The sequence below is a fragment of the Dendropsophus ebraccatus genome, chromosome 12 (genome assembly GCF_027789765.1).
Source record: "Dendropsophus ebraccatus isolate aDenEbr1 chromosome 12, aDenEbr1.pat, whole genome shotgun sequence".
Taxonomy (NCBI): domain Eukaryota; kingdom Metazoa; phylum Chordata; class Amphibia; order Anura; family Hylidae; genus Dendropsophus; species Dendropsophus ebraccatus.
The window spans coordinates 13,393,374-13,409,408 of NC_091465.1; the positions used below are offsets into that span (position 1 = coordinate 13,393,374).

At 44.5% G+C, this 16,035-nt stretch overlaps 1 protein-coding gene across 4 annotated transcripts in view; it reads left to right on the forward strand.

Annotated features, from left to right (window-relative positions):
* The window catches only part of IGSF9B (immunoglobulin superfamily member 9B), a 48,018-nt gene extending 32,225 nt beyond the window's left edge, over window positions 1–15,793 (forward strand). For 2 of the 4 annotated variants that reach the window (XM_069947716.1, XM_069947718.1), the window contains exons 18-20: window positions 320–1,810; window positions 12,727–12,833; window positions 14,996–15,793. In XM_069947716.1, the coding sequence (XP_069803817.1) occupies window positions 320–1,810; window positions 12,727–12,833; window positions 14,996–15,213 (1,816 nt within the window). In that variant the 3' untranslated portion in view covers window positions 15,214–15,793. Of the gene's footprint in view, window positions 1–319; window positions 1,811–3,809; window positions 3,853–12,726; window positions 12,834–14,995 lie in introns of those variants that run through there. The other 2 variants (XM_069947717.1, XM_069947719.1) reach the window with 2 other exon arrangements.
* Window positions 15,794–16,035: the final 242 nt, after the last annotated feature.

Genomic DNA, 16,035 nt, shown 5'->3' on the forward strand with positions numbered 1-16,035 from the left:
AAGTAGAGTTGATACATTCCCTTTAAGTACAGGCCATTCTTCCTGTCATGTGGCACATTACATCAACTACTAGCGACCGTCCAACCTGTACATAACACTGAAAGTCTATTTCCAGAAAACTTGGTCTAATTCTGTTTTTAATTATATGGACATCAAAGAACGAGGTGCCTCTGTTATCCAGAATAGGGATCCACTGGATGGACCCACTAATGTCCAGGCTGTGATCTCTAAACCTGTGGATGTTGTATTTGTCAATGTTTTAAGCCAAGATCATAAATTTGTAGCCCCCTATATGAGGCATCCTTTTATTTCTCTTTAGGTTGTCGTCTGGAAAGGTCAGTCCAGAGAGTGTTCGTACTCTTCGTGCTCCATCAGAGTCTTCAGAGGATCAGGGTCTTCCAACAAAAAGGCCCCTGAGCCCGGGGCGTGAGAAGGAGTTGTCACTGTACAAGAAGACCAAACGTGCCATGACCAGCAAGAAGTACAGTGTCAGTCAGGCAGAAGCCGAAGTCACCACTCCCATTGAGTTGATCAGCAGGGGACCAGACGGCCGTTTTGTCACAGGGGGTCCTGACCAGGAGCCGGCTTTACGTAGCAGAAGAATTCAAGGGTTTCCATTTGCGGAAGAAACGGATATGTACCCAGAGTTTCGACAGTCAGATGAGGAGAATGATGAGCCGACTGGTTTGAAGTCCCAGCTTACCCCATTGTCATCCAGCCAAGACTCCCCACTCCAACCTCCTGCCTACAGTCCACGTTTTCAACATCCATCTCCAGAAGGAAGGCAGCAGGCCTCGGGTCAGTCAAGACCTGGTGGCTACCATCATAGCCACTTGTATGGCTACTTGAGCAGTAGTCCTCGGGATTCAGATCCACCTCCACCATTTTACATGCCAGAAGTTAGTCCACTAAGTTCTGTCATGTCCTCCCCACCTTTGCTTCCGGAAGGCTCTTTCCCACCTATCCCAGAAGAGAATGGGGAAAACAGCTCTACCAGTACTTTGCCTCTTACCCACACTCCAACTGGGGGACGCTCGCCAGAGCAGTGGGGAGGCCCAGACTTTCCTTTTGGAGGATTGGAAGCTCCTCCATCTCCTTCCATGTTCATCCAGCACCGGTATGAACCTAGTGAGATGAGGCGCCCTCTACCTCCACCTCCTCCAGCCCCCTTTCCCCGGGGGCGCCCACCTCCCAACTCATTACAGGTTCCATCTTATGCAGCTATCTTGCCTCTGGAACCACATCCAGGCTGGGCAGGAAGGTTGCCTAGTCGCTGTCCACATCCTCCACACCCAACTTCTTGGCAGGATGCAGCTATGCAACTGGCTGCACAAGGCCAGCTCCGGCACACTAGCCAAGGGATGGGGATCCCGGTGCTTCCTTACCCAGATATCCCTGAACCAGGGCCTTTTGGGATGGATGCTCGATGGTTTGAAAGCCGGACGCGTCCACAGATGAGCCCCAGACAGCATCGCAGATTGGAGCCAAGCTTACATCAAGTGGTGCTGCAACCTTCCCGCCTTTCTCCACTGACCCAAAGTCCCCTAAGCTCTAGACATGGATCCCCTGAGCTCAGTGCCAGAGCCAGGCCTCGCCCCGGTCTGCTTCCCCCACCTCCAGACTGCTCTGGCATTGCCCTGCAGCCTCCAGGCTTTTTACACAAATCGCCTCCTTCTTCTGGATCGCCAGCAAAGAGCAGTCATGACAGTCCTAGCTACCGCCCTGCTCCACCTGACTCCTCCCCTCATGCAGACGGACGCAGGAGAGACGAGCGAATACACGCAGAGACAGCGGTGCTGTGCACTGCAGGGTGAGTGTGATGTTGTGGTGCGGTACAGTCTTACTACTCATGGTGGTGGTGGTGGCGGGGTGGGTTCTCGATTTATCACTGCTATAGGATAATTTAGGGTTCTAGGTAGATCACGTCCTAGCCTTATCCTGACTTTTTCCAGCAGCTTTTATCTTTACGGTCTCTTTAAAGGGGAACTAAGTATAATGTGTAGATATATAATAAGCAACCACATGTAAAAAAAAAAATTCAATGGAAAGCTCTATACCCTGAAGACTGAGCGATGGTGGCAGCTCCCCACTGCCGCAGAGATTGTTACTGTTCACCTGTAAGTCTGGTTATGGAAATATCTTGCACTTTCCACTATTCTGAGTGTTGTAGATTTAGAACTCTGAGACCTTTAATCCAACACCCTAGACATGCACTAAGACTCTATGCAGAGATGACGGGCATGTTCTGGGCCACACTTTCATTTGCTAAAAACATTGCCACCTACTGAGCGCACACTGCTAAGACCAAGCACACAAGGGTTCTTATAACTAGAACCAGTCTGTTGGTAGTATTCGCCCCCCCCCCCCCCCCCCCCAACGCTGTGCAGGAGGTTTGTACTTTTCAGACTATGTCCTGCTAAAGATTTCCAGCCCCACCATGGATGGATGAGGCTGTGTCACTACTCGCCGCCGGTATCCTACTGGGTGACCAAATTATGTGCCGCATTGAGAGGACATCAGATTGTGAGTGGTTTGGTTAATGGCGGCTGTGAGTACATACCAATAACAGGGCAAGATGCAGTACAACAGGAGTTGCCGATCCTTGACCAGGTCCTTCTCCATGATGTGGTGCAGGGGCCATTCATGTTCTGTGCCAATAAATGACATCAGTAATAAAGTGTGATGTGCACATTGAATAAAACATGTTTGTGCTCTCTGGGTCTCTCCATTCTTTACGTGGGTGTACTACCAGCATGAGAATGACAGCTGTAATGGAGAAAATGGATAATCTGTGGAGAGATTCGTTTCTGTCTGTCCTGTGATTTGTGGTGACTTCCAGAAAGTCCCTGTAGACTTCGTGTAGTTGCAGGATGTGAGGAGGTGGTAGTTAGCGACATCCCCTGAACAGCAGGACAGACATTGCTCCCATAGAGAGACCATTTTACACCGCGAGCCACATAACCTAGACATTCGAATTTACACCCAGTGGCCGCCTTGCTGTGCTTACACTTTGCCCAGAGACTTAGGGGGTCATCCACGGTCTGCAACTGGGGATTATAAGCTACTGAATGGACTTTGCAACTCCCAACATCATCGTTCTTGATAATGCCAATAGCTCCAAAACAGTTTAAACCCTCCCGCTACAGTACTGACACAACCGTGGCTGTGTCAGTACAGTAGCACAAAGATTTAAACTACCTCAGAGCTTCATGTGGAGAGTTAGATGTCTAGTTTGTAGGACATCGTCCGTGTATGGACAGCGTGGAGGCCCCCGTAGTCACCTACCAAGGCATCCAGGTGACAAGTGCCTACGACTGGGTCTAAACGTAGCAGGTTTGGCCCTAATTCCACCATTACTCGACAGCAGACTTTGTGACATAGAAGTTCTTAGGATTGGGAACATCTAAAACAGGATCTTAGACTCCAGATTCAGGACGGAAGAGAGTCTTCCTGATTGAGTGAGGCCTTATAATCTGCACACCAGCAAACCTCATGCAGCAGAAATGACCCCACCGTCTCGTGTCCCGTCCCTTCCTCCAGTGTCTCAGTATAGTGGCAATGTCTTTTAACAATGTGTCGGTTGTCTTATGTGTTGTGTAATATAAGGCATAGCAGTGACTGGCCGGATTAGTGTCAGACTATGCTGTTTCTTATACCTAGTTTGGATGCTCTTCCCATCTGTAGGTGTGCCGGAGTCCGTCTATTAGCAGCAGTTTTTGCTTATTTCTCCCCAAGTGCAGCCCCCACCACCCCGCTTGCTTTCCGTAGTGCTGCCCTTAGTAACTGTGTCTGTTTTTGATTGATCTCAGCTATCTGAGCAGTGTTGACGTCTTGAACTCCTCCATCCAATAGGTAAGGGTGATCCATGTCCGAAGGGGGAAGAGGGAAGTGCGGGGTGGGCTCCTGGAGGGTGGGGAACCATTGGGGGGGGTCTTTTCCTCTGTTTATTAACCCCAGCCTGCTTTAAAGGGGAACAGTGCACAATGCTCAGAGTAACACAACAAATTCACCATTACTGCCATTCACAAGTAGGCTCTCCATATCGTGTCACAAGAAGCTCACTATTTTGCACAAATTCAACAAGGCCGGAGAGGTGAACTTTATTCTTCTAGTTCTCAGCAGTCCTACAAGTCGCAACCTGGTGCTCACTTTAGAGAGCCACTGGTATTGCTGTAGAGGGTGTTGAAGTAGATGTTACCCCAAGTCCAGGAAGGATCATGGCTTAGCTGTAGAGTGTGTCGAAGTGAATGTTACCCCAAGTCCGGGAAGGATCATGCGTCACCTATTACATAACAGATAAGCAGCGTTCTAAATATCAGAATTATATCACAATAACCGCATGATGATGTCATTAGGGGAGGTTGGGCCATGTCTACATCAATGTTGTAGTATAGGTGGACAGGCCAAACATGATGCCAACTTTAGGTAGTTTGGGTTGGGTTTAGATAAAGCTTTGCACCAGGTTGCAAGCTCCTTAAAGGGTATTCCCATCCACAGGATAGGAGATCACAGGGGTGTAATCTCCGCAATTGACCCCCCCCCCCCCCCCCCCCCCTTTAGGCTTCCTATTTGGTGTACAGAAAGTGTGTGTAGGAGTAATATTCTATCAGTACCTCTGTTGGAGGACACATCAGTGTAGGTGTAAAAGTTTAGCCTCCGATTAAAGACTTCCAGAAGAAAAGTCCATAGTCTTTGCATGATGGGACTTACCATGTATAGCTAATTGTTCATTCCATACCTAATGGAAACCTTAGAAACCGAGACCCCCATGTTGGTGGAGGCACTGTCTAGAAGATTTTCCTTGCACTGGTGTATCAGTAACCACCTCTGCATATAGGCCACACATGCAGCTCTTCTAATGCCTTCTAGATCACCCTATACTAAACGCATTCCCAGGGTTGTGGATAACCAGATCCCATTATATTTATTCTGAGTTAGGACAGGACTTTATATCTGGTACCACCACATGATTGATATCAGACGTGAGGGGAACTTCACTTGTCAATAATAGTCTGCACATGGTAGACGGGAGTCAGAAAAGTATATGACGTAAGATAGGGGCATGGTTTAAAATAAGAAAATCCAGTCTTTGATCTAGTTCCCCTTAAAGGGATTATCCAACCTTTTAAAGGTTTGTGTATGTGTGTGTGTATATGTATATATATATATATATATATATATATATATATATATATATAAAATCTGCTTGATAAAGATTATAAACATGTTATGCTTCCCTGTCCACGCTCTCCCCGGTGTTCCGATGTGGCCTCTCCTGTTTCCCCCACTGACTGCAGCTCCGCTACTTCTGAGACCAATTTGTCTCAGGAGTGACAGCCTGCTCAGCCAATCACTAGGGGACACCAGAGAGGCCACATCGGGACACTGAGGGAAAGCGCGGAGAGGTAACAATAACATGTCTATTATATTTACCAAGACTGCAGGAATCTATATAACAACTTTTTAAACACTGGGTAACCCATTTAATCTGTGAATCTACAAGAAGGGGGGAAACATGGTAGCAGCCAAGTTTCCTCATCGTAGAACACACACACACACACACACACACACACAAAGCTAACTGCATAGAAATCTGAGTAGATCCACAAATCAATGACCCTTCTACATCCCATCCAAAGTTGCTGCCATTATGGTCTACATTAATGCACATATGGACTGAATTATTTACAGTGGCAGTCCATAATACCACCACTTCACATCTCGTAGAAGTCATTGAGTCTTGGTAGTTTGATAGGCTGCACCCTCTATAGACAGTAGGCTCAAGGTAAAAACAGGACTCCATAATTGGATGGTGCTGAACATTGGGCTTCTTCCTGGGCGCCAGGTTCCCCTTTAAAGGAGACCAGTGCAACTCCTATGCATGATAAAGCTTTGTTCTAATGGTGTGATTGTAGCAACCTCCTCCGTCTTCCTCCTTCCCTGTCATGGTGACACCCTCATGCAGTCAGCCATCCTAGCAGTGCTGTACAACCTGGGGCTTCCTCTCCTCGGGCAGTTTCTCCACCTTGTTTGCCATTACTGCAGTCTCGTCCGTCAGTAACAAGTCTACTTTAACATCCACAGTTGTCTCTTTCCTCCAGTGTCTTTTGTTTGTCCTTTTTTTTATCAGTACCTTCCTAACTTTTCAATGGTTTTCATCATTCCTTGAAATATTTTAGTGGTAAAAATGAATGTAGCGATACCGTCCAACTTTGATAACCTCTCCATTCCTTTTTGCATTGATGAGAGCCATAGTAGGAACCATTGTAAATCGGATACTAAACATTGGTCTGGTCATTCATGTTCTAAGGCAAGGATGGGGAACCTTTGGCCCTCCAGCTGTTGCAAAAATACGATTCCCATCATGCCTGGACAGCCAAAGCTTTAGCTTTGGCATTCCAGGCATGATGGGAATTGTAATTTTGCAACGACTGGAGGGTCGGAGGTTCCTCATCCTTATTCTAAAGCTAAAGGTCTGCATAGACTTCATACTTTTATCAGTATCAGTATAAGGTTTATGGGCCAACCACCCACTTACAGACAATGTAGGTGGAGATAGGGGTCGGGCATGAAGGAAAATAGTTGCCTCACTCTTTCTCGGAGATATAGGGCGGCTTATCCCTCCCCATAGAGACCACGAAAACACTTAACCGTGTTGAACATTCCTATGTATGGGCAGGACAGGAGAGAGAACTTACGGCTAAGCGATTGGCCATAACTTATTGAACGTGTATGTCCACCTTTTAGACATTGATGTACAGGGAAGTTGTGGTAAATGGTGTTTCATTACATTGTATTTCCCAGAAGCCATTGCCTGAAGTCTCCCGAAAGGTTCAATGCATCTGTGTAATGCCTTCACTTTGGGAAATCTTCATCTTTACTCAAACGTGAGCTGACCTTGGATTAAACTTGGATTCTCTCATGAGTCACACAAAAATCGGGCCAGCACTGTTGCAGGAAATGATAAATACCTCCCAATGTCTTCTATCCTAGATACATGATAAGCAGAACGTACAGCTGTGGTCAACACCATTGACGTCTTTGAATTAAATACACCGCTTAAAATATACTCTTCTATGTTTAGAGAAAGAGTGTTTGTCACAGAAATGCAAAAGACACAAATGACAAAAAACATAGAACCTAATGCCAAAACAACCTGAATCGCGAATGTGTTCACTGCTAAAAAATAAACAAAAAAAAAAGACAAGATCAGACTAACCTGTGTTGAATGAGAACAGCTCTGTTTCCATCTTTCCTGTCTTACATGACTGTCGTTAGTCTAGAATTGGCAGCTTTGATGCCTAGGAAGGCCAATTTCATTCCCTGTTCCTTGGTTCACAATGGTTAAGAATAGAGAGCTGTCTGGGCGGAGCAGTGATGCTGCCCTATCCAAGCCAAAACCGCTTACAGGGTGGTGTCTCCAAAGACCTCGGCATCCCAGCTTCAGCAACTTGAAATCTTTCCGAGAAGTTTCTCGAATGTGGTGGAAAGTTAAGAAGTGATAGGAGAACTCTACGGAAGTTGGTTCAAAATAATGAACATCCTAGAAACTTCAGCCTGAGAGTGAGCCAGAATAATGGTTCCATCATGTACCGTACATTACATTCTGAATTAAACAGGGCTCTATGGGTGAAGAATAAGATGGACCCCACTGATTAAAGAAAGGGTCCAGAAGACTATTACGGTGTGAAAAATTGTTCAAATTTAAATCATAATCCTTTCAAGTGTATGGAGGCAACGATCAGAAAGTTGGAAGGTGGAAAAAAGGACTGTTTTATATGGACGGCATTGAGTCTTGATCTCAAGGTTCCCAATGAAAAGTCTTTGGCAAGATGAAGTGTACTATTGGAAAAACTGGAAAGAATTTTAGTGTAAGAAACTCTCAGAAGAGAGGAGCAAGAAGTTACAAATGTCTACAGAAATACCTGGAGGCGGCATTGTTTTCACCGGTTAGAAAAGAGGCCGATAGTCCTGTCCATGTCATACTAGAGAGGGGGCCTATAATCCTGGCCATGTCATACTAGGGAAGAGGCCTCTAGTGCTGTCCATGTCATACCAGGGAAGGGACCTATCATCCTGGCCATGTCATAGTATTCTTTGTTTTTCAGAAATGACTAAATGTATGGTGACAGATAGCGATGAGCACAATTCTCAGAATGCCTGTCTGGTCCAATTCAATCAAATAGTCTGCGGGTTCAGTTTTGAGGCAGATTCAGATAAGGAAGTGCCTGGTTCTCTAGAAAAGTGACACTTGGAGGTCTCCTAGGACTGTATCCAACTAAGATCATTAAGGCCAAGACAATATCTATATGGTCAAAGTGACAGCAACGTATACACAATATATATATATATATATATATATATATATATATATATATATATATATAATTATTATTTTTTTTTTTTACTTTTTAGTATTAAAAACGGTCCATACTTTTTTGCGAAGAAGATGGCTGGTATCGGAAGAAGCAACATCTTTTATATTTTTTATTATTTTATTTATAATGTGTGTGAGGAAACCTTTGCAAACATGGCAGAACATACAAACTCCTGGCAGATATTGGAGCGGATTCGAACCCAAGCATTGTCTTTCCCTCAAAGCTGTAAAAAAACATTTTTTCTTCCAGGTGCAGATTTGGGCGAGTTAGATTTTACAGGGTAAGGTTTCCATAACACACACAAAGCTGTATGTAATATTATGGAGGAGGCAAAGATTTTGAGCTGTATAGGGCTCCTAGTAGCAGTACAAGGTGTAGTGGTACCTGCAGCATAGAGTATGCAATATGATAGACATGTGGGTGGTGGTAGTAGAAATGGCAGCAGGGGTACTAGTAGGTGTAGCAGTGGCAACAGCAGTCCAGTATGAAACATGACAGACAAGACTGGAGATGGGTGACTGTGTAGGGCTAGTAGTAGCGGCAGAGAAGATGACAATTTTTGCCCAGTGCTGTTGAAAGGGGCATTATATAAATAAGCACATTGATTTTTTTTATTTTTTTTTAAATTAAAATATAAATATTATTCAGACACAGGCTGAAGTTTGACAGTGCAACATCTCACTCCATGAAAATATAGTTGGATACATTGATGTGTAAAGGCAAAAAGTACAGGTAATCCCAGCACATTTCAAACACTATTGGTTCTTAACATGTTCACAATCAAAACACTGTATAAATGCTTGATGCAGAACAAAACAATATTATCAACAAGAAGAGTTTAAATTTTCACTTGGACACAGGCTGAAATGGCACGAATGCTGGCTTGATTTACGACCATACCATTTTTAGTGGCACTGACAATTATATTCTTAGTACTGACTGCATTTTGCTGTCAGCAACAGGATTTAACAGGCTGAAGTATCATTTGCTGTATGAATTCTTCTTCCATCCCTTGTCGCACTGGCTATTGTTGCAGACTACACTGCTCCATTGCTCTCTCGTCCAGTCTCATCAGGTGTAAGAAAGCATGGCAGGACTTCAACTTATACATATGAAAGGACATAATAAAATATCAATTAAGGAAGCGGATTGGTACCAGACCTACAAAAGTGTGGAAGTATCTCTACTAGTGCCTAGCTGGTGATACTAACAAAATGATTCAAGACACTAACTGCATAGTGCTATCAGCAACAGGATTAAATTGTCACTTGGACACAGTCTGGAGTGTTACATTGCTTGCTTGACCCAATGGCATGGTATCTGCTCTCATGTATTATTAAAGATGATTGGTGATTGCTGCAGTCTTAGCAATGATTTCCTTGGTCTGCAGGAGACAGGCAGTGACTCCTATCTCTATCTTAAATTTATCAACTCAATTTTCTCTTTACTAGATAACACACCACTGACACTGATCCACTATCTAGTTATCTGTATTCAGTGGCATAGCTACCATAGAGGTAGGGAAGGCAGCTGCTATGGGGCCCTTGGGGGAGGGGGGCCTGGGGATTTACAGTGAAGATAAAAGTCATCCTGTGTCCTTCTGCTTAACCCCTTATGTACTTCTGTGTGTAAGTGACCCAAAGTTCATTTACCTGCTGCAACACAAAAAAGGGTTAAAAGCAGAAGAGGAGGAGATCTCTGCTTCACTGCTCTCATACCCCTTCCTCTGTTCTCTGGAGCTTCAGCAGAGGTCAGGGGTTATCAGTGCACAAGCAGTAAAGCAGAGATGTCCTTCTCTTCTGCTTTTAACCCCTTTTTTATGCTGCAGGATGTAAGTGAGGTTTTTGTCACACAGCAGTACATAAGGGGTTAAGCAGAAGGTAGTCTGCTCCTGTACAACTTTGTGTTGTGCGTGGTAGTGGGGGGGGGGGGGGGCGTACAGTTTTTGCTGCTATGGGGCCCCCATGAATCCTAGCTGCGCCCCTGTCTGTATTCTCACTTTCTGTCTGATGTCTTCCTGACGATTTCCTGCTGCTTTATAGTGTCTGTAACTCATCCTGTCATACAGGAAGGGCTAATATCCAGCAGGATCGTTCAATGCTTTTGTCAGTACAGGAAGGGCTGACTGCAGGCATTATGGGGAAGCCTGCCAGGCCACCGCCCAAGTAATTGTGAGCCTTCATCTTGCTATCCTTAAAGTGTTGACTGCTAATTAAGATATTTCATGAAATTTGGGCCAAATCCCCAATTTTTGCTGTATCGATTCATTTATCTCTAGTGACAAGTTGGCTTTTGTTGAAAGTATTTGGGCACACTATTACATCTTTCTGAAGCTCCAGAGTTGGTCTAAATCCACTTAATTCTGAAGATATTGACTTTTTTATACTTAATTTTCAAAGGTGTCATTATTGTTGACCACAACTGTACATTTCTTTTAAAAAAATTAAATCTTAATAATTGAAAGTTCCTAAAACGGTTACAGAAATATCTTGGAAGCCACGTTGACTCTTATGACTCTCAGCCAAGGCTGCCACAACATCCAGTCAATCCACACATCCTGGATCAATCAATCAATCAGTCTTCAGCTTTTAGACCATTCATGTCTTTAGCATTGGACCACTCAGCTTTAGATCCCCACAATACCGCGCACCCATGAATTCTTTAAGCCAAATTTGGGAAATTGTAAACACAAACAACCTCATTTTACATAGGGACGGTCGGTAACCTCATAAACCAAAATATAATTGTTCACCATGATCAATTTAATATGCACCGCTACCTTTAAAGTGTACCCGTCATAACTCCCTCTGTCGGACCAACAGAGTTCCTCTGTTAATCTGGAAACTTGTGTCTTCTTGGACACCAACAAGCACTGAGACCTTAATGCGCGCAACGCATTAAGGTCTCATTACGTGTTGAAATCCAAAGAGACCCAAACTTACAGATTAACTGAGAAACTCGACACTGATTTGGCAGTGGGCGTCATGACAGATACACTTTAATTATTAAAGAAAAATGTAAAGGCCATACACATATGCTAGCTTTCAGCTAAGTATTCATGTGTTTGGAACTAAGGGGGTAAACTGATGTCAGACTCCACCGACAGCTGCTTATCTCTTCCTCAAGAATAAGAAGCTGAAATGTGACTTTCCTGCTCATTCGTTTTTCAACATAATATTTTAGAGGAGAATCAAGAGGCCTTCATACACATGAGGTGGTTGGCTAGTTCTGCTGAATTTGGTGGGTTCAGATAACATGTAGAATGTTTTTGGACAACTTAGTAAACATTTAGTTCTTTGGGACTTCATTTGCTGGGCTCTACAGCCTCTTGTTACAGTGATACATTTTTGTTCTGTTCTCGTTAGCAAAAGAGTTTAAAGGAGAAGTCCCAGGAAATGTAAAAAAAGGGAGGTAGGCAGGGTGGATGTGGGAAAAAAGAAACAAAGTAAACTTACCTGTCCCTGTGCCTCCGTAGCGCCACTGCAGGTTCCCACTGACAACTGCCGGATATACGTTTAGTCTGGAATCCGGTACGTCATGTACCCAGCTCTTCCAGCTGCAATGTCATAGCCTGGCTCAGCCAGGTACATGATGTTGCAGCTGGAAGAGCTGCGGGTGACCGACGGCTGGCAACGGGGCCCAGGAGTGTTGCTACCGGGCACAAGGACAGGTAACTTTACGTGATTATAATTTTCCGCACCACCCTTCCTCCTCCTTTTTTTGAATTTTGCTGGACTTCTTTAAGGGTCGTATGAACAGAATGCATAAGGTATAATGCAGTATAATGTTCTGGGTATTAAGTTGACCCTATGTTTGCCAAAACAAAGAGTTACTGTTCTGTGCAAAACAGTACTTTTATTTAGGAACCTATGGACAAAGTGCCGCAAGGTAAAGGTGCCCATATAATTTTTAGGATAAGGTGTATGGAGGCCTCCCAACTCTCCACCGACAGATGACAAGTAAGAGCTTGGGCGTGATCTATTCTCACTGCTCGATACTTTTGTTCTCAAAGGGATAAGCTGGCTTAAGAGCTGGCTGGCCGTGACTAACCTCTCCCCATAGAGACGACATTACCATGCAGAACGTTTTTGTATATGGGGAGGCCGGACGAGGTAACCGTCCAACGATTGTTTGACAAACCGTTATTGAAGGTGTATAGGCATCTTAGGAATAGAATAAAATAAAAATAGAAGCGTTAAGGTGGATCTGTATGTTTGGGGTTGTTCCTCTACAGCATGCTTTATTTATATATATATATATATATATATATATATAGGTGCCTTGCAGATACCTGGGAGTGAGTTATAGCAATGTGTTTAACCTCACCTTCATCTTCTCTCCGCTGCAGGCTTGGGTTAGCTGCTGTACCTGAGAGGTCAGAAGTTGTGAGAGATGATCGCGTTCATAAGCCCAAAAAGTCCACCAAGGGCAGATCTAAATCCCAGAAGTACTCCGGTAAGAACGCTGCTCCTGATGTCAGGTGTGAATGGGGTTATATATATCAGGATTTTAAAGAACCGCTCCAATAACCTTCCTCTGATAGTCCTCCCATTCTTCTGCATCAGTCCACTCACTATTGCTTAGTAATGGACAGAGCTTGGGATATGGGGCAGGGGCTAAATGGCCTTTGTGGTTAGAGCCTGGTCTGCACAGCGTTACTCAAGATCAACCAAAATGGTAAGATGCCAGGCTATATTATGCACGGTGAATGGCCGCTTTATTAGAGATGCCTGTGGTCCTCTAACAATTGGATCTTCCTGGTATGGAAGACCCCAGAGTGCAACATAAAAAACAGTAATCAGATTTCTGGGGATCAGTTTCAGCATAAAACCACATTAGATGAGAAAATCCAGGGATCTAAGAAACTTGGAGCGTGCTCTGGTCATTCAGGGTAGACTTGTCATTGCCTAAATTTCACTACCAACCTTGCGGGTTTTTCTAATGTAAAGAGACTGGGTCAATTGAGATAAAATATCCAGTGAAAGAGGACCGTTTGGATGGAAACAAGTCATCACCGGAACGTCCCAGAAGAGCGTGTCAGTAATCTTTCTGATGAACAGACGGAGCACAGTCAGGAAACAGCAGCAAAATACAAGGCTGGTGTCCCACTAAGGTGTCGGAACCCAAAACTCGCCTCTTCCGAGCTTGAATACACTATAACGGAAGATGACCCTCTTTAGCACCATTGTGTCTATAGTAAGTGCATGCCAGTGGACAAAGGGGTAAAGACTGTCTCATTGAGCAGTAGAGAGAGATGGATCCAGATTGCTGTGGCACGATGATGAAGGGGACCACAATTTGGCACAATCACTGACCTCTTCCTGTCAGGTCTAAACAGTTTAGGTTGGTGGTGTAATGGCATGGGGAGTGTTTTCTAGCCATTTTTCCTCGTCTGACACTTGTCAATGGAGGTTTTAGACAGTAAGACTTATCTATGGATTGCTGCAACCAAGTCCATCCTTCCATGGTGGCTCTTTCTTCTATTGTAGAAGGAGATGCAGCAGGACAATCCACAATCAACAAGGGTCAAATGGTAATGGAGAAATTCCATATGTTCTGGAACATGAAAGAGTTTTCCAGGCTTCACAGTTCTTATATCTCTACGCTGTGTCCATCTCTGGTATGAAGTAGAACGAGCTCATCAGAGCATGTTGGGATGTCCATCTTGCGTGCATGGACCAGTAATACTTGAGAACTATTTCATCACAAATTGCTGTGGTTCTGAACACCATAGGAGGTCCAACATGCTGCTGGATGGGGAGAGTGGCTCTAATAAAGGGGCCATTTGGTGTAGGTTATTGTAGAATCTGTAGAGTTAGTATGACCCTGCAGGATGAAGATCCTTTGGCTAGGTTGCAGTAAACCAGAGAAACTAACTCAGCAGTGATGGATGTTTTAGAATCACGTAAGAGGAGCTACCCCCCTACAATGAACAGCAAAAAGTGCACTTACTATTCTTAAATATTCAATGTCCGGACCATATCCACCATTGCCTGGCAGAATGTACTGCTCTCTGGGCCATCTTCACTGCTAAACTACAGCTGCTAATGTAACGTTAAGCTCCAGGTCCTTCTCTTCCACCGCTGCATCAGGAAATGGCTTCAGTATTTTCTCTGTGAGACATTCGGATCAGAACCTGCTGAAGGTCCTCAAGGACTGGACTGCTCCAGAGGGTTGGGGAGAATGAAATATTTAAAAAGTTATCTATTATATAAAAAGTTGGTCCCCCTTTAAAAATTATTTTTGTGCAATTTCTTTTAGGGCAATTAAAGTCCTTTTACTACTAAATACATAGCGGCACATTTATCAATTTGTGTTTTTCTGTTTGTTTTGCGCTCCCTTTGTTTCCCACCGCTGATTTATCGAGAGAGATTCACGCTTATGCTAAATCCAGCATTACAGAAGCTGCTTTGCGCTGGTGTTGATTTTTATACATTTTCCGCAGCCCATAGGGTGCACAAGGTGAAAGCTTGGAAAAAAAGCACACAGATTAGAGATTTGTATCCAGTTTACGCTAGAAGCAGACTTTGATAAACATGTCCCTTATGTTAGAGAGTAAAATGGTGGGGGATCTCAGCTGGGTCATATAAGATTAATGCAAGTTGTGTTGTCTCTAGCAGATGGATCCACCTCACAGGTCCACCAGCCAGCCCCAGCCATGTACATGGACACTCGCTGCATCCGTAGGAAGAAACGCCCAGCTCGACAAGACCCCTTCTTCCGTCTCTCTGCTCTGAGGGACGAGCTCTGTCACCGTTCACTGTCTGACGATCGGGCTGCCATCCTGACCAGCACAGAGCCCGATGACTCCAGCGGCCATGCCACACTTCTGTGACCATCTTTGGAGACAGGCCTATTTCAGGTCATTTCTGTCTCTTGGTGCTGCCACTCTCTGCCCTCCCTTTTAAAGGACTTCACACTAAAGCGTGAGCAGCGAGTTGTGCGTTCATTGCCTACCTCACCAACCCTGTGTGTGTGCCGAGTATACACTCACGCCTCACACCTTGGAGCAATGTACAGTGTTAAGACTGCTAGATCTGAAGAATCATGCGTACGTCACAGCTCGGCACTACATGTGGTTTTGACTACATCCCGCCCTGCTAGCGGTGATAGCTCGGTATCTATGAGGCAGCATACATGTCATTGCAGGCCTCACATGCCATGTATGTATGTTGCTGGAGAAGGCTTAATCATGTAGAACAAATGTTCTGTTTTTGTTTTGTTTTTCCCAAGAGGACATTAACACCACTAAAAGCTGTATCCATTTACCACGGTCTAATTTGTACTACCGGAGTCAGACACCACTAGTACTAACAACCCCAATTCCAGTCTCCAAGGGCATTCTCCGAGACACATGAGCTCAGTTGGGATTCGGTTGCACCATTTATACTGAAATATTTTACTAAGAACATTAGAAGGATTTTACTAAGAACATTAGAAGGATAAGGATGGGCCATTCGGGGCTCGGAGACACAAGACAAGGTAGTACAAGTTATCTGTCAGTGAATGGGGCTTTTTGGTGTTACCGTTTCTCTTTATTATAGGCTGATAGAAGCTTCACTTGTGGAGTTTGGGGTCTGATACCTTTGATGGTTTTTATCCAACTAACAACACTCCCAAAGCTGTCTCCTTGTGGTTACTTGGAACAAAACTTTAA